The 21,941-nt window shown below is 32.9% G+C and overlaps 3 protein-coding genes and 1 long non-coding RNA gene across 4 annotated transcripts; 2 read left to right on the top strand and 2 right to left on the bottom strand.

Annotated features, from left to right (window-relative positions):
• Window positions 1–744: 744 nt before the first annotated feature.
• On the bottom strand, window positions 745–5,370 carry LOC120114982 (probable methyltransferase PMT3). The gene is made up of 8 exons (XM_039135752.1): window positions 5,157–5,370; window positions 4,227–4,693; window positions 3,983–4,147; window positions 3,701–3,883; window positions 2,927–3,518; window positions 2,035–2,147; window positions 1,688–1,908; window positions 745–1,506 (listed from the first exon to the last, which is right to left on the bottom strand). The coding sequence occupies exons 2-8, from the start codon at window positions 4,497–4,499 to the stop codon at window positions 1,185–1,187; spliced, it is 1,869 nt and encodes a 622-aa protein (XP_038991683.1). The 5' UTR covers window positions 4,500–4,693; window positions 5,157–5,370; the 3' UTR covers window positions 745–1,184.
• On the top strand, window positions 4,529–21,423 carry LOC120114988. The gene is made up of 3 exons (XR_005515445.1): window positions 4,529–4,740; window positions 16,885–16,901; window positions 21,414–21,423. It is a non-coding gene; the product is annotated as an uncharacterized LOC120114988 (long non-coding RNA).
• On the top strand, window positions 9,651–15,066 carry LOC120114983 (serine/threonine-protein kinase tricornered-like). The gene is made up of 14 exons (XM_039135753.1): window positions 9,651–9,879; window positions 10,702–11,084; window positions 11,307–11,481; window positions 11,874–11,957; window positions 12,045–12,286; window positions 12,379–12,598; window positions 12,907–12,986; window positions 13,071–13,155; window positions 13,313–13,444; window positions 13,539–13,652; window positions 13,738–13,785; window positions 14,131–14,215; window positions 14,474–14,530; window positions 14,695–15,066. Exons 2-14 carry the CDS (start codon window positions 10,864–10,866, stop codon window positions 14,793–14,795), a joined length of 1,644 nt encoding a protein of 547 aa, XP_038991684.1. The 5' UTR covers window positions 9,651–9,879; window positions 10,702–10,863; the 3' UTR covers window positions 14,796–15,066.
• Window positions 15,885–20,945, bottom strand: LOC120114985 (casein kinase 1-like protein 10). The gene is made up of 14 exons (XM_039135755.1): window positions 20,257–20,945; window positions 20,136–20,176; window positions 19,287–19,356; window positions 19,022–19,170; window positions 18,839–18,934; window positions 18,548–18,618; window positions 17,997–18,058; window positions 17,818–17,881; window positions 17,642–17,726; window positions 17,365–17,491; window positions 17,112–17,185; window positions 16,950–17,013; window positions 16,680–16,804; window positions 15,885–16,568 (listed from the first exon to the last, which is right to left on the bottom strand). The coding sequence occupies exons 1-14, from the start codon at window positions 20,330–20,332 to the stop codon at window positions 16,287–16,289; spliced, it is 1,386 nt and encodes a 461-aa protein (XP_038991686.1). The 5' UTR covers window positions 20,333–20,945; the 3' UTR covers window positions 15,885–16,286.
• Window positions 21,424–21,941: the final 518 nt, after the last annotated feature.

Below are 21,941 nucleotides of genomic sequence, written 5' to 3'. Positions count from 1 at the left end.
TTGCAAAACTGTGTGCTTAACGTCGTCGTTTGGAGGTGAGAGAGAATAAATGACGTTGAGAATCATGCCACACAGATGGCGTGAGAGAATTGGGAATCATCATGCTTGTTACCGTTGGAGCTAGGGAGGGTCATGATTTGAATCAGATTGAGTCATTTTTTTTGTTATTCGAATTTGGTCCAAGTATAATATCGTTTCATTCGTCATTATACCCCAATTTAGGAACATTTGACAGGAAACTCAATTATATTTTTAAAGTGAAAATTTGTATAGTGAAAATTTGTATTGAATTAGAGTAGACAAAAATATATATAATTCTCATTTTTATAACGTAAAATAAGAATTTAATTGAAAATATATATAGAGAGAGGAGTAATATAAAAATTATCTTTAAATATATAAAGGTTTGTTGAATTATGTTTTGATATAACAATTTATGATAAAATGTTTTTGGACTTGAATTGAATTTATTCAAAGTTTTCAAAAATAATTCAAAGTCCATTTAACTTGAAATTGAGCACAAAATATTTTTCTGGACAAGAAGTACCGATACTGTTCTTACAGTATCGATACCTCATGAACCGTACCGATATTGTTCATACGATACCGATACCTTAGGTTGAGTTCGAAGATTAAGGACCAAATTGGACGTAGACATTTAGCAAGAATGAAGAATAATGAACGTGAAAACAGATCAGTTGGCCATTGGTCCCCAAGGAAAATGAAAACAACAAAGGCACAAAAGAAGCAACTTGTCATCACTAGTCATTCATGGGGCATCATATAGGCCACTTCATGTTGTCCGAAATCTGATATGTTTTTCGACACGGATATGGTTTATGTTCCTAGAAATGATCCTTGTACCTATCTTTGGACATGCATCAAACATGATATTTGACACCGGTATTTCAAGTACAACGAAGAGTCGGAGTAACATAGCATTCGGTAAGTTACCGATTTGCCAAAGAAGCTTTGGACGGCACCAAAGTAGACTAGTTCTTTTTTACTTGTTTGAAGAATAGCCTCTATAGATGGTAATCAATTCATGGTTTCTCATGTAATTCATTACAAGAATAGCATTTGAACCATTGGTTAATGCTACAAAATGAGATTGTTTACTGGACTAGTAATGGGAGAGCTTCTTAATACCTCGAAGCTGCAGAAGAAGGTGATGCTAAAATATTCTACTCAGAATCCCGGACGCTTTCACTTGTGAGCCACAATTTCTTTTGGACAATAAACACGACTTCATCCCCTTCATGTTCTGAATCCGAACCAGAACCAGCCGTTGCTACTGCCTCCCAGTGCAAAGCCGATAAATACTTCCTTATGAAATCTATCACTGGTCGTTTGTCCCGAACGATTATGAAACCGTTGGGCCGGAGAATACGATCCATCTCGAGTAACAAATCCTCAGCACTGCAGCCTTTCTTCTCAATATCCGAAAAGACGGTCCAGGCATGGAGTAAATCATACGTTCGAGGGTATGTGGAAAAGGCTTCACACCTGCCAAGATGATCAAATTCAATTAATACAATTTTTTTCGGAACCATACTTGGACTCTGGGTGTGAGTATCGGCAGGTCATATCCGTGTAGTCATATAACAAATAATATGGGGTTTAACTGAAAAGTAAGTCACCAGTTCAGACTAGGTTATGCTGATTTTGTAAGTTAATTTATGCATACCAGCTATGTGTAGTGCCAATGAGACCTCTGTCATATATCAACTTAAGTGTGTTCGGTCCATCCTCCGGGATGACATTCATCACCCAAACATTCTTGTCTTTTAGAGCAGCCGCAAAAGATCCCAGGTTTGCTTTCATGTCCATCACATTTCTCAAAGTGTCGGCTTCAATCTTAGGACTCAAGAGATTCCAATAACTCTCTACCTGTCGGCGCCAAGTTTCCTATGGATTTGAAAAAGCTATATTACCGTTCATACCGTTTGTCATGGCAGCATAAATTAAGATATAAGCACAAAGAAGTAATCACAAATAAAGGCGTAGATGAAACAATGATGCTGCCTTCATTACCGTGTCTTTTTCGAACATTTCGTTCGAATAACCAAAATCAGCAAGCCTTGGAGGAGGAGATGTCAATCTGGCCGGCCAAGAAGCCAAACCGCTTCCCTTGGCTTTCTGGTCATCTGATAGAAACAAAGAGAAGTTTTTAGTTGTGATAAATTTTAAAGCTCAGTAATCATGTGTGATCGAGAAACAATTGTATCCTATAAAACTCGCAAAAATCCGAAAAGAAGAAATGAGCAGAATAATTGCACTCGATACAACAATTAAAGATGGATGCAGAAGGCAACTAACTCTGGGGTTACTAAGCGATCTCTTTTTACACCTACACTTCTTCCATTTTTTTTTTATTTCTCTCTCTTTAACCCAAAGCGAAAAGCAAATCAAGCTTACTGTTAAGAATTCAACTACACAAAGAATACATCTTCATCAGGCATTTGATATGAAGCCGAAACATAAACCATCTTTATTACTTGGACTTGGGTGTAAGTTTTGGATATGGATATCTTTCCGATAAGGATGTGTTCAAGATTTTCAAGCTTTTTCCATGTATTTAGACTTTAGAGGAATGCTGGAAGGTCATATTTCCAAACCAGTGTCTGAAAATGTGTCGGACACAGGTGTCAAACTAGGGTACTTCTAGCGAAATGAAATGTCAGAGAAACATAGCAAGCGATTTCATGTTCAGTTAGTATAGGAAAGCAACACGATCAGTGGAAGAATGAGATATAAAATCCATCAGTCAACCAATAAATGACTTCAGAAATAAAATCTAATGATACAAATGTGAAATTGTTTATCTAAATATCAGCATACTCTCAATAATAAAAAATGGATAAAAATATCAATTAAAAAAGGGAGAAAAGACAATAATATTAGTAACACTGAGAGATATACTTACGATCAGAATAAGGAGTGATACAAGCTTCCATTGGAACACCCCAAACTGAATCTGGATCATCATCAGACCGGCAGAGGGGTGGATTACCAGGTTCTCGTTCCATATAACAATCATTTGTTAAAGGCTTTTGCCAAATGACAGTTTGGTTCCTTTTTGCAGCTATTCTCCAACACATACGTCCCACAAGGGTGCTCATCTCCCTCCATATCCGGAGATCCTCTTCGTCTTGTGCATAAGCTTCTGGAGACGAGTAGGCAAAATAGCCTCCGGGTCTAAGTAACCGGTCTAGCTCAAGAAGAAGAATCCCATCCCTTTGAAGCCAATCAATCCTACAGCGAGAACAGTGAGCAAGTTCGAATGATCTGCTTGGGTAAGGGAGCCTTTTGGTCCCTAGAACACCAAGATATGCAGGAATTCCTCTTTCCAGGGCAAATTGGATTTGATTTTGATGCACATCATTGGGGGCTAACGACATTGTTATGATATCAGAAGAAAGAAGATATGCTCCAAAACTTGCAACGCCACAACCGACATCAAGAACTGTACGAATCCTCCCTCCATTATTTAAATTGTTGTGCGAAAAGTTGAGCATCTGCCAAATCAAAATCATAGAAATCAGCCATTTCTTCTTCCCTAAGTTTGCAAAGTTCAAATAAGAATCATTACATATGAAGCCGATCAGTAAAAGATGGAACCAAAACATGATGCAGAAAACTCAAGCAGACACAATTATTTTCAATTGGAAAAAAAAACAGTATGCATCTGTGATCTTACATTTGCAATCAAAGCAATATACTTGTCAGCTCCATAGTGAAAATGGGTGCCTCCTCCTGGAAATACTATCTTTTCACCTTGAACAATCATCCAATTCTGGTCAGACTTTTCATGTGCAAGGTGAGTATGAGGAATATTTGCCTTCCACACTTCATCTCTGCTTTGAGGCCACTTAATTGGGATCTGTAATTTCACATGAATTAAAACACTTTCAGAATATGATAAATATCACAATAACCATCTCTATACATGAAAAATTCACTATATACACTTCATCAGCACCTTGTATCCCGCAGGAGGAGGAATCAAGCAATTGTATCTCCTTTCAGGAGGGGGGCAGTGGCGTTCGTAGTGCTCCATCACCGATAGATCAAGCTTTAATCTCATTTGGTATATGATATTTCTGTCTAAGCAAGGAATGAGTTCCGAATGTCGATCATCGCAAACCTTCAAAAGTCACAAGCAGATAAGTTAAATGCCACAGCAACTAGTCAAATATGGAATGATTCAGCAATAAACAACTTACCAGGAAAGTTTTTGGTGTGACATCTTCTCCATCCTCCAGTCCAAATTTTGTTGAAGATTCATATTGCTTGCCATCAGCTTCATCATCCCCACCCAAATAAGACGATCCAAACTTTCTCAGAGATTTGCTACCATACTCTAGAGCTGAAGCACCATTGCTTGAAGACCCAAAAATAGATCCATAATATACATAGAGGAAACCAAGAAAGATGGCCACAACACAGACCAAGGTGATTAATCTCTTCTTTTGGCCTCCATTGGATCTTCCCCTCATCCTTATTTAGTACTACGATCCTTCTTCACAAACCGTTTCACACAAATCTCCTTATCCTAGTCAATCTCACGTCAAATTTCCTACTAAAAATAAATCAGTTTTGTTGCTACCATCAGAAGGCGGTATTCAATCGAATTAATAACACAAAACACTACAAAACTTATTAAAGAGAAACACTGGAAAACTGATCAAACCTGCAAGAAACGATCAGGTGATTAGTGCTCTTGAATAAACCAACAAAGTTCAAAACCAAGCTAGAAGCTTGTGCAACAATTCAGATTCACGTTAACAGTCCACTTAAAGGAAATAAAAGCATGTAACCAATGCTCTCTTTTTACTCTGAATTGAAACAATGGGAATCATGAAAATGACGGCTAGGCAGTAAACTTTAATGAACTAAACAGATCTAAGTAAAAAAATCACAACCAAATCCAACCATCAAGAATCAAAGATGGATTCCAAAGGAATTAGTATCGCTAACATTCTTAAAGTAAAGATAGGAAACTGGAATTGACCCATTAGAGCTACCACAAACGCAAGCAAAACCCATCAATCAGATTCCCTAGAAGGGAAGAAATACGATTTTAACGAAAACCCAGAAATGTATTCACACCCAAAAAAAAACTTCAACCGAAAAAAATAAAAATAAATGCTTACTGGGTTTCAATGAGAAACTGTACTGGGCAAAGTTCAATTGAGAAATAAGAAAAGAGAGCTGTGGGCTATCTCCAGAATGAAGAACCACAAGCAAAGCAAAAAAAGTGAGAGGGATTATTAGATCGCAAAGAATCTGCTTCTTTTTAATCTGCAGTGTGGGTGAAAGAGAGAGAGAGGGAATGCGAGACAGTGCTGAGGTTCACACGGTTTTTCTGTAGGAATCTGTGTTTACATCTATCTGTCCTAGAGTGGATCTGTACATGACTAGAATTTGACACTGAATTTTTTTTTCTTTATTCCAATTCTTTTAAACGATTAGGGTTAATTACACAAATGATTTCTTAAATATATAATATTATTTTATTGAGTATTTTGATTATTAAAAATTATAAAATATTGTTCGGTTATATAAAATTGATTTGTTGAATCCATTGACTTTGAAAAGATATAAAATAATCATCTAACTATTTATATGCATCAAATTCATCCTTCTTCATTAAAAAGTTATCGGTCATCAAAACTGAACATTAACTTATTAATTGAGATGTGATAAAATATGATCATAAAACCGTTTGAGATGTATTTCTTGAAACAACTCTCCATTTACATTATGCCATAAAATCAGTGCTTGAAACATTATATAGTCAAACTAGTACATGAAATCAACAACGGCACTAATAGACATTATTAAAATATAATTTTTATCATATCCTAATCAGCTTGTTAATGTCCAACTCAAATTACATCATTTTTAACAAAAAAATAACGATTTTAGAATATATGAATAGTCGAGTGCTCAATTTGTTGCTTTTAATAGTTTGAGGACTCAATAAATAGCATCCTATAACTAAGGACCATTTTATAACTTTTAATAATCAGATGACTTAATAAAATAGAACCCTATAATTGAATGACCATTTATATACTTTACCCAACAATTTAATAAAAGTACTAAATTAAAATTGATAATTTATCTTTTATTTTAATAAAAATAAAAAATCTATTCAATATATATTATTCGAAAATAAATACATAATATAGTTAAGTTGTTTGATAATATAATAAACAAATTCAAAAGATGATAAAGATAATTATGAAATATAAGATTATTGGCTTAAATTTTAAATCAATCAAGCCAAATATTTTTAAAATTATTTAATTAATAACACTATTATTGATTAATTTAATTTAGTTCATATTATTAATATAATATCTAATAAAATTAAAATCAAATATATATATATATATAAAAAAAAATTTAATATCTATTGATTTATAAATGAAAATTTAAAATAATACAAATATTATATCAATTTGTTGAAAAATAATTATAGCATGTCCTACCTTAGGTCACGGTCCCATCATCAAAAGTAGTATATCTTTGGTCCCACCAAACATAATTCAATCAGGTCGTTGACAAAATAAGCAAGTTGCATCAATTTATTATTATTGTTATTATTTTGTATGACAAATAATTATATATTTGTGTTAGGATATGAACTTTTAAAAATTATATTAAAATTTTAAAAATATAAAAAATACGTTATTATTGTTATAATTTATTTTTTCTAATATTTGTATAAGTGTCTAATTTTTTGTCAATAATTTTAAAGGACCAGTTCTTCAATATTTGTTATCAGTATCCAAAATTTTTAATATTTATTATTAGGACATGTTTTAAAATTCAAATTTGTTCTAATATTTATTTATTGTTATGAGTTTAATTTTTTCTGTATTTTTTATTAGAGATCTAATTTTTTTAATGTTTATTATTATGAGCGTACTCTTAAAATTTACTTTTTTAATATTTGTTATTAGAGACTCGTTTTTTTAATACTTGTTATTATGGATCTACCTTAAATTTTTTCAACACTTGTTATTATGAACAATTACTTAAATAACGATTTGTAACCGTAACAATGATTGTTATACAATGGTAACGACGTCGTCCAAAAATGTAATATTCATAACCGTTATATCCACAATAGTATATGTTATTAAAAATCCACAACCATGATACTTGCAGTGATTGACATAACATCTGTTATGTTCGTAATAGCAATAAACGCAACGAGACCGAAGACATAATTGTAAATTGTAATTTAAATCTTTAATTAGGGGTCTAATTTTTTAGTTCGTCGAGATCACCAAAATCTCAAAAACGGAAGTCAGAATTCCAAGGCTGTTACAAAATTTAGGGTATTGATTTTGATTTTCTTTTGGGACTTTCAAACCCAAGAGTTTAAAAGAGTTTTCTAACAATTTGAAATTCAAAGTTAATATCATGCATTAACTAATAATAATTAAGCCTACTAAATAAAGAGATAATAAATTAAAGTATATTAAGAGTTTTAGGGGTGTAAGTGAACTAAATATTCGATAAAATATTCATGAATCATTCATTTATTAAGTTAAATAAATTAGTATAAATCAAATTTATATATTCGTTTAATAAACGAACAAACAAGCTCATTCATGTAGAGAGAATGTTGTTAATGATTTCTCTGCGTATGTTCGGTCATCACTAGTCCTTAAGCTTATTATACCTACAGTTTAAATTTTAAAATTTATTTTGTTTTCAATTTAGTCCCTACATCCACTAATATCTAAAATGTCAAAAAATAAAAGGAAAATGAGAAGCGAGTAAACAACCTTAGAATCAAGTTGATAAATGAATTTATTTGTGGATATAAACGAAACGAACATAAAGAGAGAATATTATATAAACAATCGGAGCTTGTTTTTTTAATCGATGAAGGAAAAATAAGAAGGAAGAAAATGAGAAAAAATTTGAGGTTTATAAGGATTCAAAATGACATTATTACGAGTTTCATTTTTAAAACGATGTCATTCTTTTGATGTATATTAAGTCATAATATATAACATCGTTAACTATTTAAAAGTAAAGTGATAAAAATTTCAACGACTAAAGTTTAATGATTAAATTAAAAAATAAATTTTAATAACAAAAAAAAAGAATGAGAGTATAATTGAGTGGTGAAATTTTATAGTTTACTCTAGATTAATATATATATATATATATATATAAAACAAATATGCTGCAATAAATCGTATGGACACGTGTCAATAACGCGGCTGTGTATAAGGCGGACTTCAAGGCTTTGCATTTATTTATTTATTTGTAATGGAGAAGTTAGTATTATTTGTCCAATTAATTAATATTAACAGTTCTCTAATCCAATTATTTTCAAGTGGTTAATGTCTCAACTACGACAGTATTATAGAAAATGTTAATATTTTTTTAATATTTTTAGTAAAATGTTACTTTAAATATTATTATTTTTACCGAAAATATTATTATTGGGTGTTACTTAAAATGTTTAATATTTCTGGTAAAGTGTTACATAAAATATTATTTTTTCTACCAGGAATGTTAATGTTGGGTTCTACCGGAAATTAGTTAGCGAAATTGACATTTTCGGTAAAAAATAATATTTTAGGTAGTGTTTTACTGGAAATGTTAAAAAAATATTAATATTTCCTGTAGGATATTTTTTTAGCCTTATATTAAAGATGTCGTACAGTAGAACTACCGGTACACCTCGTACTCCTATAATTTATCATTATTTTTCTTATTATTAATTGAATTGTATATTATACATTTTTTTTCACTTAACTAAATATTTTCTTTAAAATTCAAAATCTTAAATTTCACTGAAAACATATGTATGATAGGGTGTCAAATGGAATACTGAAGCCAAAATAAATGAATAATTCCAACAAATAAAGTTAAAATAAAACATTAACTCTACTAAAACAATAGATGTGATAATAAAGTAAAAAAGAAGAAGGGTAAATTATATCATAGGTAACTAAATTTCATTAAAATGACAATTTTGGTTATTGAACTTCTGAAAACTATTGAAGTTTTCAAATAGATACAAAGTGATCACCATGATATTACAAATTCAATCATTTAAGGACCCTTTTATAATAATTTGATAAAATTTAATAACCATTTTGTAATATTTTGATAAATTTAATGACCCCTTTATAAAATTATAATGATCATTTTTGTAACAATTCGATAAATTAATAATCATTTTCTAACTTTTGAATGTTTAATTACCTAGATGATCATTTTAACAAAGTTCAATAACCTATGATGTTTTTCACCCAAAAAGAATATAGCTTTTTTTTATTATTAATCTAGTGTATTACAATGGACACGAATCAATCGAATTTGGTGGTAAAAGAATTGTTATAATTCGTTGATGTCCCGAGTTCGAACACCAGAAATATCAGGAGTACGAGTGTTCAATGTCATATATACCAAATTAAACCTTGATATCAAGTTTAGGTACCTAATTAGACCAAAATGTTTAGACACCAAACTTCACCAACAAACTAAATTCGAGTACCAAATTGTATATTTACTCTAATTATTTAAACAAAATTTAATTTTCAGACGAAAACTTCAAATATAAAAAAATAAGAATAAAAAAGCAGGTGAAAAGCAAAGGAAAAGTCAAAGGAGCAAAGCCTCCAACTTTTCAAAAGCCATAAAATCCTAACCAATGAGACTTTCAATTTCGTCATCTTCAATTTAATCTTCTCTTCTCTTCTCTCGATTCCCTCTTTACTAGGGTTCTCTTCTACCTTTTCTTTTGGGTACAATCACTACGCTGTCGTTTTATCACTTCTCTCGTTTTGCTACAGAGATCAAATCTCTTCTCAATTTCATCCGGTTTAAGCAGCTTTGGTAAGTTAGTTTAATTATAGATTTGGTTTTGGAAAGTTAGTTAGATTTTCCTTAAAGAGATTTAAATTTTAAGTGACTGCATGGTATTATTTCGTCTTTTGATTGCTAGTTCTAAGATTCGTCTTGAGTGTTCTGTTTGGCTGGTGAGGAAATTAGCAGAATGCTGGATTTTTATTTTTATTTTAATTGTTAAGCATTATTAGCTCGTTCTTCCGGAACATCTGGCCTTGAATTGCTTTGGATTTATTGATTGACTTGAATTGCTTGCAATCAGGCGTTATATTGGCAAGGATCACCTCATCATTTTGTTTGTTTTTCTGTACTCATGATAAAGTGTCGGGATATTAATACTATTTTGTTTTGTTCTATGCATGTTTTAGATTGGTCACCGCAATCCAGTGGAACACAGTTTTTTTTTAATTGCCACATTCTTTGTTGGGAACTGGGTTTTGAGTTCGGGTCTGCTTTGTTCTTTGGTTGTGCTGAAAAATATGGGGAACCCCATGTTGGTTGATAAGAATTACGCAAAAGTGCATCTATTTGTGTATGCCGGTCATTTTGAAATCAATTGATCTAACACAGTAACTGAATGTTTGGTGAGAAATTACTGGCATCCGGCGGATGTGAAGTTTCCAATAATTAGAATTTTCTTCCCGTTTATCTGGTTTTTGTTTGTTTATCTGTTCGTATCCACTGACAACTGAGAACAACTTAAAATTCTGTCTCAAATGTTGATTGATTTCCCTTTTTGTGTGTATTTGTGTTTGAAGTTAGTCCTTATTCTCAGTTAATGTATTCTCATTTCACTTTTGCTCTTTGCAGAATCCGTTTGTTGAATATTTGGGTAAACAACAATTTGCTAAAGTCTGTCAGATTTCTGTTAGTGAGAATGAGATAGTCGGAACCAGATTATTCCTGCATAACGGTAATGTATGTTTAAGAGAGTGTGGGGGTTTAGAAGAGTTGTATTTATTGAGCAAACCAATGGAAGCTACAAGGTCTTGGTTCAACAAACTGAAATCAAAAGATAAGATAAGGTCTTCAAAGAATAAAGAAGGTGCAGCCAATGCAAAGGAGGGGTCTAAACCACCAACAAGTGAAGAGGCACCATCGAATGTCACCAAACAGCGGGTAGCAGCTGCAAAGCAGTATATTGAAGACCATTATAAGAAGCAGATGAAAGGCCTGCAGGAAAGAAAGGAGCGGTATGATTTAAGTTCTTCCTTGAATACTTCTAAATGTATTAGTTACTTTTATGCTCGCATAACTATAATATAGTATATGCGGGAAAAAAACTTAGTGCTGTCATTTTATTCCATATTAACATGATAAAGTGTATTTGTGATCGAAGGAATACTGTGAAAGTTATGGTAATTTTATTTAGAATAATGGGGATAATGGTTTTGGTTAATTATGGTTTTCTGCAGACGTGATATTCTAGAAAGGAAGTTGGCTGATGCTGAAGTCTCTGAAGAAGAACAAAACAACTTACTGAAGTATTTGGAGAAGAAAGAGACCGAATACATGCGTATTCAGAGACATAAGATGGGGGCTGATGATTTCGAGCCATTGACCATGATTGGCAAGGGTGCATTTGGAGAGGTAATTATATCTTTTTCATTTTGTACATCATATCATAGGTGCTTATTTTTCTTATATTTCTGATTTTGCTTTAATCTACTTGCTGATATTACGAAAAATTGATGAGCTATGACTACCACTAGATCATTATGCTAAAATCTTACATTTTGAATTTCTTTTTTTCATCAAAACCTTTTTCCCCGAGACAATGCATCTAGGGAACTTCTAGAAGGCCTTTTGCTTATTACTGCTTTAGTTGCATGATTTCTTTGTTACTAATGCTTCCGTACATATTGATCATACTTTTACCTCTCTTCTATGATCCACCTTTTTCTCTTAGCTTATCTTAAATTCTTGAAAAGTTTGTTTTGTTTCGCCAGAATTACTTTTAACACAACTTTTTCTCATTATAGGTTAGAATCTGTAGGGAGAAGGCAACTGGTCATGTTTATGCTATGAAGAAGCTGAAGAAGTCAGAGATGCTTCGTAGAGGCCAGGTGCACTATTTTGAATCAGCTATGTAGTTACCTTAATTTGTTCTGTGCCATGATGCTAACTTGTTAGCTCGCACTTTTGATGTTCAGGTTGAACATGTGAAGGCTGAGAGAAATCTACTTGCTGAGGTTGACAGTAATTGCATTGTCAAACTATATTGCTCCTTCCAAGATGAAGAATACCTATATCTCATTATGGAATATTTGCCCGGGGGAGATATGATGACTTTACTAATGCGGAAGGATATACTAACTGAAGATGAGGCCAGGTTTTATGTTGGAGAAACTGTCTTGGCGATTGAATCAATCCACAAACATAATTATATTCATAGGTGAGTTGGCATGAGATTAAACCTTCGCACACATTTATATAATAGTCTTCTTGAGTTTGGACTAAGTGGCGAACCCATCTCACATGTTGCAGAGATATCAAGCCTGACAACCTACTACTCGATAGAAATGGTCATATGAAATTATCAGATTTTGGATTATGTAAACCATTAGATTGCAGTAATCTTCAGGAAAAGGATTTTACTATGGCAAAGAATCTCAGCGGGGCTCTTCAAAGTGATGGACGACCTGCAGCACCGAAACGCACCCAACAAGAGCAGTTGCAGCACTGGCAGAGGAACAGAAGGATGCTTGTAAGTACATGACTACCATAACTAATACAACATTAGGTTTAGTTATTTTACTGCTGGTAATATTGGGTTTACAAAGTAATTAAGTTACTGATTTTATTTCTCTTATTTTCCATAGTTCACGCTTTGTTTGATTTTGTCGGAGTTCTCAAGTCTTAGATTTTACTGCTACTACTTTCCTTAGATATTTGAGAAAACTCAAAATCCTCACCTCTCTATCCTGCCTAATTCATAAATGGAAAGATTTTTTCTGCTTCCGTTGAAATTGCAAACGACTGTTGCTTGAACATTTTAATGTTGTGATACTTCAGGCTTATTCTACAGTTGGTACACCCGACTATATTGCACCAGAGGTTTTGCTGAAGAAAGGATACGGAATGGAATGTGATTGGTTTGTATATTGAACATGATATTTTATTTGTGTTTATTTTTGTCAGATTTGGTTATAATGGTATTTTTTTGGATATTTTCATAGGTGGTCTCTTGGTGCTATCATGTATGAAATGCTTGTTGGATATCCACCCTTTTATTCAGATGAGCCAATGTCAACCTGTCGGAAGGTATGCTTTTACCATGAAGTTATTGTATTGTCATTGTTTTATGTTATTATAATTTTGTCCATCTTTACGTCCAAGCATTTATTTTTATTTATATTTGGTGATTAACTTCCATTTAACAACTCTATCGCACTTCTTACCTTCTTTCAACCTTTCCCAGATAGTAAATTGGAGAACACATTTAAAGTTTCCAGAAGAAGCAAAACTATCACCCGAAGCGAAAAATCTTATCAGTAAACTCTTATGTAATGTTGAGCAGAGGCTTGGCACAAAAGGCGCCCATGAAATTAAGGTGTTGTGTGGTGTGTCCTGTTCTGGATTCTTTGACGTTTTAAAAATAGAATGCAAATTACTAAATTAACTGGCTTTATCTGTCTTTTTCCCAGAGTCACCCATGGTTTAAAGGTATTGAATGGGATAAGTTGTATCAAATGAAAGCTGCATTTATTCCTGAAGTCAATGATGAGTTGGACACACAAAATTTTGAGAAGTTTGAAGAGGTAGATTAGTATTACGATGATTATAAATATGCAGAATGGCCTGTTTAGACATTTTCTTATTGCTTTCCTTTCTTTGATGCACCAGGCTGACAACCAAGTTCCATCTGCAGCAAAATCTGGTCCTTGGAGAAAGGTTAGGACAATTTCATGTATTTTCAATTGACTGTTTATTAACCAAGTTTGCTAGAAATTTTCTTTACTGAAGTTTTCGAAATTAAATGGCACCAGCACCATTATTTTGGGGTGTCAAATGAATTCTTTGAAAATTTTCTTTTTTCCTTGAATACCAGAACCATTTTCTTGTGGAAATATATACTTTGCATTTTCCGGTCCATTAGCTTTAATATATGTGTTATACTTCATTATGTTTCTTAAATTATTAAATCAACTTTCTAAAGAAAGCGGATATATGTAGCCTATTGTTTTTAATATACGTAACCTTTTCTGGTCTATTTATTTATTTTTCCCTTTGATGCAGATGCTTTCATCCAAAGATGTAAACTTTGTGGGTTACACATACAAGAACTTCGAAATTGTAAATGATAATCAGTTACACGGCATCGGTATTTTTCTTCCTCGATTTAGTGTTTACGTTTGCTTCTTCTGCTTTCCATACACGAAATCTATCTAACTACTCAAATACTGTATGCATCCTTTTGATGATCATTGAGAAAACAAGATGATCACTGCTACATGTTTTTCTAAATGGATCTCTCCTCCTCCCCCGTCTAGTTATTTTGAATGTGGGCTCATCCCCTGCAGATTTCCAACCTGGCAAGTATATTTGTATTTGACTGTTTTTCACTTGTTCCATCGTGCAGCTGAATTAAAGAAGAAGAGCTCGAAACCCAAGCGACCCTCCATCAAATCCCTTTTTGGTAAGATCTTATCACACTATTATATGTTTTTGGTCGGTGCACTTGATTGTTGTTCGGCAGCTTTGCTGCAAAAAGTAGGTTGTTAATTTCAGCACCTTGCCAGCACTAAATGTTTGTCGATCAAACTACGGTTCGGTCATCTTAATCATGCCTATGTTTTGCAGAGGGCGAGTCAGCCGAAGCTGCCAGTCAGCCTGTTCAAGGGAGCTTCATAAACCTCTTGCCTACGCAAAAAGAAGTCCCCGAGAGCCGTCTGAGAAAGTGAAGGCTTCAATATCCTCGTGATGTCAGGAAGTTCTCCGGTGAACCGCATCTGCTTTTTCGGCACATCTTTTATTTTTCAGTGAAAAAGGCCCCACAAAAACAAAAAGTGGTTTGAGACGTGGGATTTGGCTCCTCCTTGAGCCAGTTAGGAGATTGTTTTCTTTTTTGGTAAAATGACATCTGAAAGTAAATATTCTTTAATATTTGTTGTGTATTTGCCCTCCCCACATTATGTCAATTTTCAAGGCAAGCAGAAAGAATTTCATGTACAATATCTCGCTGTTTTTCATTTTGCATGCAACTTCTTCTCAGGTATATAAGTGTGCTTTAACCATGTTTTAGACCTGTGTGCCTCATGTCTTCGCAATCATAGTTCAAACATTTTTATATTTGGGTAAATTACACTTTTAGTACTTAAACTATTGATTTTGATCTATTTTAATACTTAAACTTTTAATTTTTTTCAAAACTATACATAAAATTTAGTTTTTTTTTCTTCATTTTAGTATATCACCGTTAAAAACTTTAATTTTTGTTTCATTTCAGTAATTCGTTCAAACTTTAACGTTAAGTTTTAAAAAAAATTGAAAATTAAAGTATTAAATTGGACCAAAACTGATAATTTTGGCACTAAATGGATAGTTTTTAATAACCCAGTTACTAAAATGAAATGAAAATTAAACGTTAGATATAATATTGAAAAAATTTTGAAATTTAAGTATTAAAATGGACTAAAATTGATAGTTTAAGTAATGTGTAGTTTACCCCTTACATTTATTAGGCAATTCTATCATGGGTGGATATCGGACACGAATGCTTTAAGAAAAATGAAGAGTTCAAATAACCGCCCGAACAAGGAGGCATCAAACTGTTAATGCTCTACACACTCCGCTTTACTTTTGAATCATATCAGCATCCATTTTTCTTACAGTTGCTACAAACTTAAGCTTGGTCGAAGGTCCGTCATTCAAACAAAGAGAGTCGTACTTTCGAGGGACAAAACCTTGAAAGGATCGGTAGATATTCAAAGAGAATAATGACTTCAAAGTAAGCAAAGATATAGAGAAAGCAGATGACACATAATGCTAGAAAAGTCTTTGTTATAGTATACTTCTTAGGCATTCTTCTTGTTTGCTTCTGATGAAATAAAAGAAACATCATGTGTTTTTATTACAACTAGAATTAATAGTTGAAACTTGGAAATCTATGAACAATTTTCATGAGGTGATGACAATGATATCATCTCTCTCTTTCTTTAATGACACTCTAGAGGCATGATAATGGCAAGAATACCTGACAACGGGTGCTTGAGGAAGGAGTTCCATGAGTTTTTAACCGAGCTGAAACTTCTTTGGGGGAGATCGTTGAAGTTGAGGACGGAAACAAATCAAGGACGCAGATATACAGAGAAAACTGTTTGAAAATACAGTTATAGTACCGAGATCTCCTTCATAACTTGCAAATCCTTGGTACTATCAGATGTGCAAGCCGTTTATTTCCTTCTCCCGCTTCCAATTGTCAAGAAGTCAAAGCTCCGGAGGGCATCAATGCGACGACCTTTCGTGGCTGCAGCACGAGTGAAAGATGATGATTTGGATTCGAATCCAGGTTGGACTTTCTGAGTGGTTGACAGGCGACTGCTGCTCGGAACCAATCTGCTAGACCGGCTTTCACTAGGATCCCCAGAGGAGCCAGGTCGGCTGATAGAAACAGCAGGCCTCTTTGAAGTACTAACATTTCTCGAGGAAGACTGAGCCCTATCAGAATCAGGTTGCTGAAGGGGAGAAAAAGTTCAAGAGAAAATCATAAGAAAACTAGCAAACTAGCACTCATCGAAAAACAATAGATGAAATCCATTAAAAATTGCAGCAGCGGAGTCGCTAACCACGTCCTTGGATGATGGCACATCATCAGAAGATATGTATTGAGACTGATCACCATGTCCAGATCCATTCCGTCTCGCAAATGCCTCAACAGCACCAGAGAACCTTTCACGAACCTCTTGGCCAACTAGAGCAAATAAAGAAATGTGCTAAAACCATAAGTTGGCTAACTTAAGTAAACCAAGGTCAGTCAATGGTCAAGTTTAGGTGACTTAACTACAATAGTTAAATTTTCATATATTCTCAAACCAAGTTCTGAAAAGAGAACACACCTGAAGGCTTTTCGGTTCTTTCAGCAGATACCCCTGGGGGATTTAAACCGGGTTTTGGGCTTGGCTGTTCAAGAATAAAACGGAACAGAGTATAAGCATCTTTAATGAAGAAACAAAATTAAAATTTCCATGAAAATCAAGTCCAAGTTTAAGATCACTGACCCGTGCTCTTGAGCTAGAGCCAACCTGCGGATATCTCAGCATAGTCCAATCAAATACGTAGTCAAACTGATAGCCTGGCATCGGATTGTTGTAAAAATAAATACTTTTGAGAGTTCAAAAAGTCGATTTCATAATAAAAGTTCTATAGCAAATTTATGATGAACTAGTTGTAAGACTGATTCAATATTCAAAATTAAACAATTTCAAAAAGGTAAGCAAAATTTGAATGTGAGAATTAAAATAGCCAATCAACCCTCTCGAATGAAAAGGTCCCGGAACAGCCTCTTCAGGTACGAATAATCCGGTTTGTCTTCAAAACGTAGTGATCGACAGTAATGGAAGTATGATGTGAACTCAGAAGGATATGATTTGCAAAGGACCTAAAAATGCCATATTACTTGTCAGACATACAATTAATCTTTTGAGTTCTTGAACATGAAGAGAACTAACAGGATATTTTTTTTAATAGTTTAACTATTTTTTTGTAAAAATAAAAAGGATTTCACGGGTATCAATATAAGTAATGCTACCTCTATGGGGGTAAGCATCTTCTTTTCGCTAATCCTGTCATACTTCTGCTTTTTGGTGCCAGCTTTCAAGCCCTGCCATGGAAGGCTGAGACGGATAACAAGAAAATAAGTTAACAGTGTAACCCAAACATTTAAAAGGTTAGTGAAATACGCAACCAGATATGTGTTCAACCAACCTTCCCCTAAGGAAGTACATAAGCACATAACCGAGAGATTCGAGATCATCTCTCCTGCTTTGCTCTGTAAGTTAAGTAAACCACATTGGATCATACCATAAAGCCAAAATAATCCAAAGTGACAAGTGTTCGCAGTAACTAAAACCCATATCAATATAAAATGCAGTAAGTTCACTCACCAACTCCAAGGTGAGTGTTAACACTTGCATATCGAGCTGTTCCTGTAAGGTTCTTGTTTTCCCTATTATAAAAAAATGGATAACTTAAATGAGAGTCCATAGGCAGTAAAAGTGTTTATATAAAGAAGGGAAAATAGTGCAAGATGAGGTCGGTGTGGCACATATTAAATGACTTTACAAGAGAAACATACATGCAACATACGAGCTATACTAATTGGAAGAATTGACAATTGATACTACAGCTAAAAGAAGAATTAAGTATCAAGAATTTGTTAAAGTAGTAAATTACAAGACCAAATTGTTTTTGAGGCACTCTATGTCTAGCATCGAAAATGGATGTCTAAGGTACGCTGATGAGCTACAAACATAACCAATGTAAATTTTAACCATCTTCCATGCTAACTAGCCTTTCCATGGGAATTTGTGGTCTTTAAATCTATTACCAAAAGAATTAAGTAGAGATTAGAGTTCTTTATGATGGGTCAATTGATGATCAATCTACAAGAGGAAACATCAAATGTCACACATAAATACATCAAAAGTATTATTACCTGTATGGTATGTGCGTATGTGTTTGAAGATCCCTATACTTTTTTGCAAGACCATAGTCAATTATATACACCTGCAGAGAAAATGTGGAAAACAACATTCTTAAGCAACACTTACTAGGACATCTTGTTGAACAAGTGAGATACAGTTATTTCAAACTATAATTTCAGTTAAGGTAAAGCGATATTTCAAATGGTACATAAAATTGTGTAAAAATCTCATCAACATGATCTCATGCCTCATCGTCCATAAACAAATCCATGAATATGGGGGGAATAAACAGAAGAACATGCCTGATTTGCTTTGCGCCCTAAACCCATCAAAAAGTTATCAGGCTTTATGTCACGGTGAAGAAAACCACGAGAGTGCATATGCTCAACTCTATTTAACTGAATTACCAACAATGAAAAAACAAGTATTAGTAAGGTAGCCAACTAACAAAACTAAAGTTCCCTGATAACAGGCAGAACACTCACTAGTTGATCTGCAAGCATCAAAACCGTTTTTAAAGAAAGCTTCCGATTGCAATAGTTGAATAGATCTTCCAGACTTGGCCCAAGAAGATCAATAACCATGACATTGTATTCACCCTCAACTCCAAACCATTTTAAATGAGGAATACCAGCTGCACATGAACAAAAAGTGAGGAAAAAAATACTTACAGACTCCGAGTTACCATAAAGTATAGATAAACACATTAGAGACAGAGAGAGAACTAGTGAAACAAAACTGAAGACTCACTCCCTCCTTGAAGAAGCATGTACAGCTTTGACTCATAGTGAAGTTGAGGATGCTTGGTCTTGACAGGTTCCTGCACAAACAAGGAGAGCAATACATTATATATTGATAAACAATTCAAAACTTCAAGCAACAACAAAACAATATCATGAAGCTAAATTAGATTATTGAATGGAATAATAGAAGCATAACTACAATCTAATGACATAATTTCTAGAGTGATTTTTTTTTGATAAAGAGGCCTCATTAAAAATCTAGAGTGATTTTGTAAGCACCTAAGCAGATAACCTAAAGCTATAAGCTTAAATAATTGACGAATCCATCCCTATATCAGCAAAAAATGTCACGCACTCCAATTCTAAGAATACTCGACATAAATCTCCAGCAATGCATTTATGGCTGAATATTATCTTCACATCAAACTTGAACTAATTGCATAAATCTAAATTCCAACTCAGTGAACTACTTAATAAAAGCAGAAAATTCACTATTTGGTTTTGTTAGATTTCAATGGCATAAAAGAACTGCTTGGGTTTAAACAATCCTAGGTGCCAATGGTCTCCTTTTATAAGGTAGCTCTACAAAAATTACATCTAGCATCTACATCATAGCACATGTATACACATGAATTAATGAAACATTTTTACACTCCCTAAAAACCATGGCATGATCTAAAGCACTAGCCATCCAAATGAAACACAAAGAAATACATCAGGGCATAAAATCGAAGGCAAGAGCAACATGTTGAACTAAATCAACCATTCCATATTACATATCCACTGATCAACTAATACAGTCTAACAAAAACTCCAACTGATGTTGTGGCAAATATAGTAAAACTACAAACATTACCAGCTTAACAGCCACTTCCTCTCCACTTTGTACATTAGTGCCTGCGAAACAAAACAAAAACCGATATCAATGATAAAAATGTAAAGAAAAAACAAAGAACACAAAGCCATTATCATAATACCTAAATAAAGTTCGCCGAACGATCCATTCCCGATCTTTCTACCAAGCTTGAATTTTCCACCAATAATATGTTCCATGCTCTATTCTTGATTAACTTTTTACACCTAACTACAACACAGTAAAGGGAAAGAAAAACACCCCTGCCCTCTTATTTCTCTTTGCTAATATTGACAAATTGACTTATTACCCTTCTCTTTAAAGCAACTCTCAGATCCATTAAAATTCTAATCTAATCAATTCCAAAGACCAAAACCCAGTTTTAAAATCCTCACAAAACCACCCTGCTAGAAAAAAAAACGATCCTTTAACTTCTTTACTCTTTAATGACTAGAGGGATAAATGAAGGGAGAAATTTTGACTGAGAAACTACTGAATCCCCATCAATCAGTGAACCAAAACAAACGTTTTCAGACCATCAAGCTGCATTTTCTAGTTAGGGAAAAGTAAAGCGAAATTTTTAAAGAGATCAAAGCTTAGGAATATTAAAGAAAAACAAAAAAAGGGGTATATTTGATTGCCCCGGTAAAGGGGAATATGGGGAAGAGAATCTAAAAGTAACGAATTTATGGGCAAAAATTTTGGGCGACGATCCTTAGATCTGGGTTTTTGAAGAACATTTAATTTCCTCGGGAAAATTCTTCTGAACGAACAAAAATGATTTTTTGTGCTTGCAAAGAGGGAGATATATAAAAACGGAAGATTGGAGAGAAAGTTGAATTATTTAATTGATAATTATACTATGAAAAAAAACTATTGATATTATAGTACACCCAAAATTTGTATTAAAAAATATAGATTTTGTATAAAATATTTTTTAAAAATTAACATAAAATATTAAAACTATTGTTAAAAATTATATATATTAATTAAAAAATTTGATATTGTAACTTGATTTAATTTATTGATAATTAAATTCGATTTTTAATTAAATTAAAATTTTTAGGGTAAATTGTGCATTTAGTACCTAAAATTTCATTTTTGGTACGTTTTAGTACTTAAACTTTCAATTTTTATAAAATCATACCTAAAGTTTAGTTTTTGCTTCATTTTAGTATCATCGTTAACTTTTTGTTTCATTTTAGTTTCCCGCTATTTAGTTTTTGCTTCATTATATTATCTAAATTTTTAACGGCGAGAGTACTAAAATGAAACCAAAAGTAAACTTTAGGTACGGTTTTAAAAATTTTGAATGTTTATGTACTAAATATGTAGTTTGCCCTTTTTTATTAGTTTTAGGATTTAAGGTGAATATAAGTTAGTATCTTTTCAAATACTCATAATCATTTAACAATATGAACACTCGTACGCTCCTGCATATACAATGCTCAAACCCGTTGCCTCAAAGAATAACAATAATTCCTTAATCAATAAGATCTCTTGATCGTACTAATTAAATTATCATTTAAATTTTATATTTTTGAAAGTTTAAAACCATTTAAATTCTTCTTTATTCATTAAATCCGGACATATTTACATCCAAAGTAATTTAATTTAATTTCAAAAAATAAATTTAGATATCAATTTAAATAAAAATATGTTTTAATACTTAATTAGATAAAAAATCATAAGTATTAAATTGATCAAATAAATCAAGTTAAAACATTGATTTAGATGAAAATTTTTATTTTAAATATCTATTCATAAAAAACATTGAAACGTCATATTGAAGCTTCAACTCAAATTTAT

This window comes from Hibiscus syriacus, unplaced genomic scaffold (assembly GCF_006381635.1).
Source record: "Hibiscus syriacus cultivar Baekdansim isolate YM2019G1 unplaced genomic scaffold, ASM638163v2 tig00110257_pilon, whole genome shotgun sequence".
Taxonomy (NCBI): domain Eukaryota; kingdom Viridiplantae; phylum Streptophyta; class Magnoliopsida; order Malvales; family Malvaceae; genus Hibiscus; species Hibiscus syriacus.
Note: the sequence above shows the minus strand (reverse complement) of the source record. Positions and strands in the feature narration are given on the sequence as shown.

What these genes read in the sequence shown, in the direction of transcription:
- LOC120114985 (XM_039135755.1), bottom strand. Translation starts at nt 20,332, where the DNA reads ATGGAACATATTATTGGTGGAAAATTCAAGCTTGGTAGAAAGATCGGG. An exon ending in GTTCGGCGAACTTTATTTAG is followed by an intron (nt 20,177 to 20,256) that starts GTATTATGATAA and finishes TTTGTTTCGCAG; the next exon opens with GCACTAATGTACAAAGTGGA. An exon ending in GGACCTTTTCATTCGAGAGG is followed by an intron (nt 17,186 to 17,364) that starts GTTGATTGGCTA and finishes ATCCGATGCCAG; the next exon opens with GCTATCAGTTTGACTACGTA.
- LOC120114983 (XM_039135753.1), top strand. Translation starts at nt 10,864, where the DNA reads ATGGAAGCTACAAGGTCTTGGTTCAACAAACTGAAATCAAAAGATAAG. An exon ending in AAACATAATTATATTCATAG is followed by an intron (nt 12,287 to 12,378) that starts GTGAGTTGGCAT and finishes CACATGTTGCAG; the next exon opens with AGATATCAAGCCTGACAACC. An exon ending in TACGGAATGGAATGTGATTG is followed by an intron (nt 12,987 to 13,070) that starts GTTTGTATATTG and finishes ATATTTTCATAG; the next exon opens with GTGGTCTCTTGGTGCTATCA.
- LOC120114982 (XM_039135752.1), bottom strand. Translation starts at nt 4,499, where the DNA reads ATGAGGGGAAGATCCAATGGAGGCCAAAAGAAGAGATTAATCACCTTG. An exon ending in CTCCTCCTGCGGGATACAAG is followed by an intron (nt 3,884 to 3,982) that starts GTGCTGATGAAG and finishes GTGAAATTACAG; the next exon opens with ATCCCAATTAAGTGGCCTCA. An exon ending in ATTGGCACTACACATAGCTG is followed by an intron (nt 1,507 to 1,687) that starts GTATGCATAAAT and finishes TCATCTTGGCAG; the next exon opens with GTGTGAAGCCTTTTCCACAT.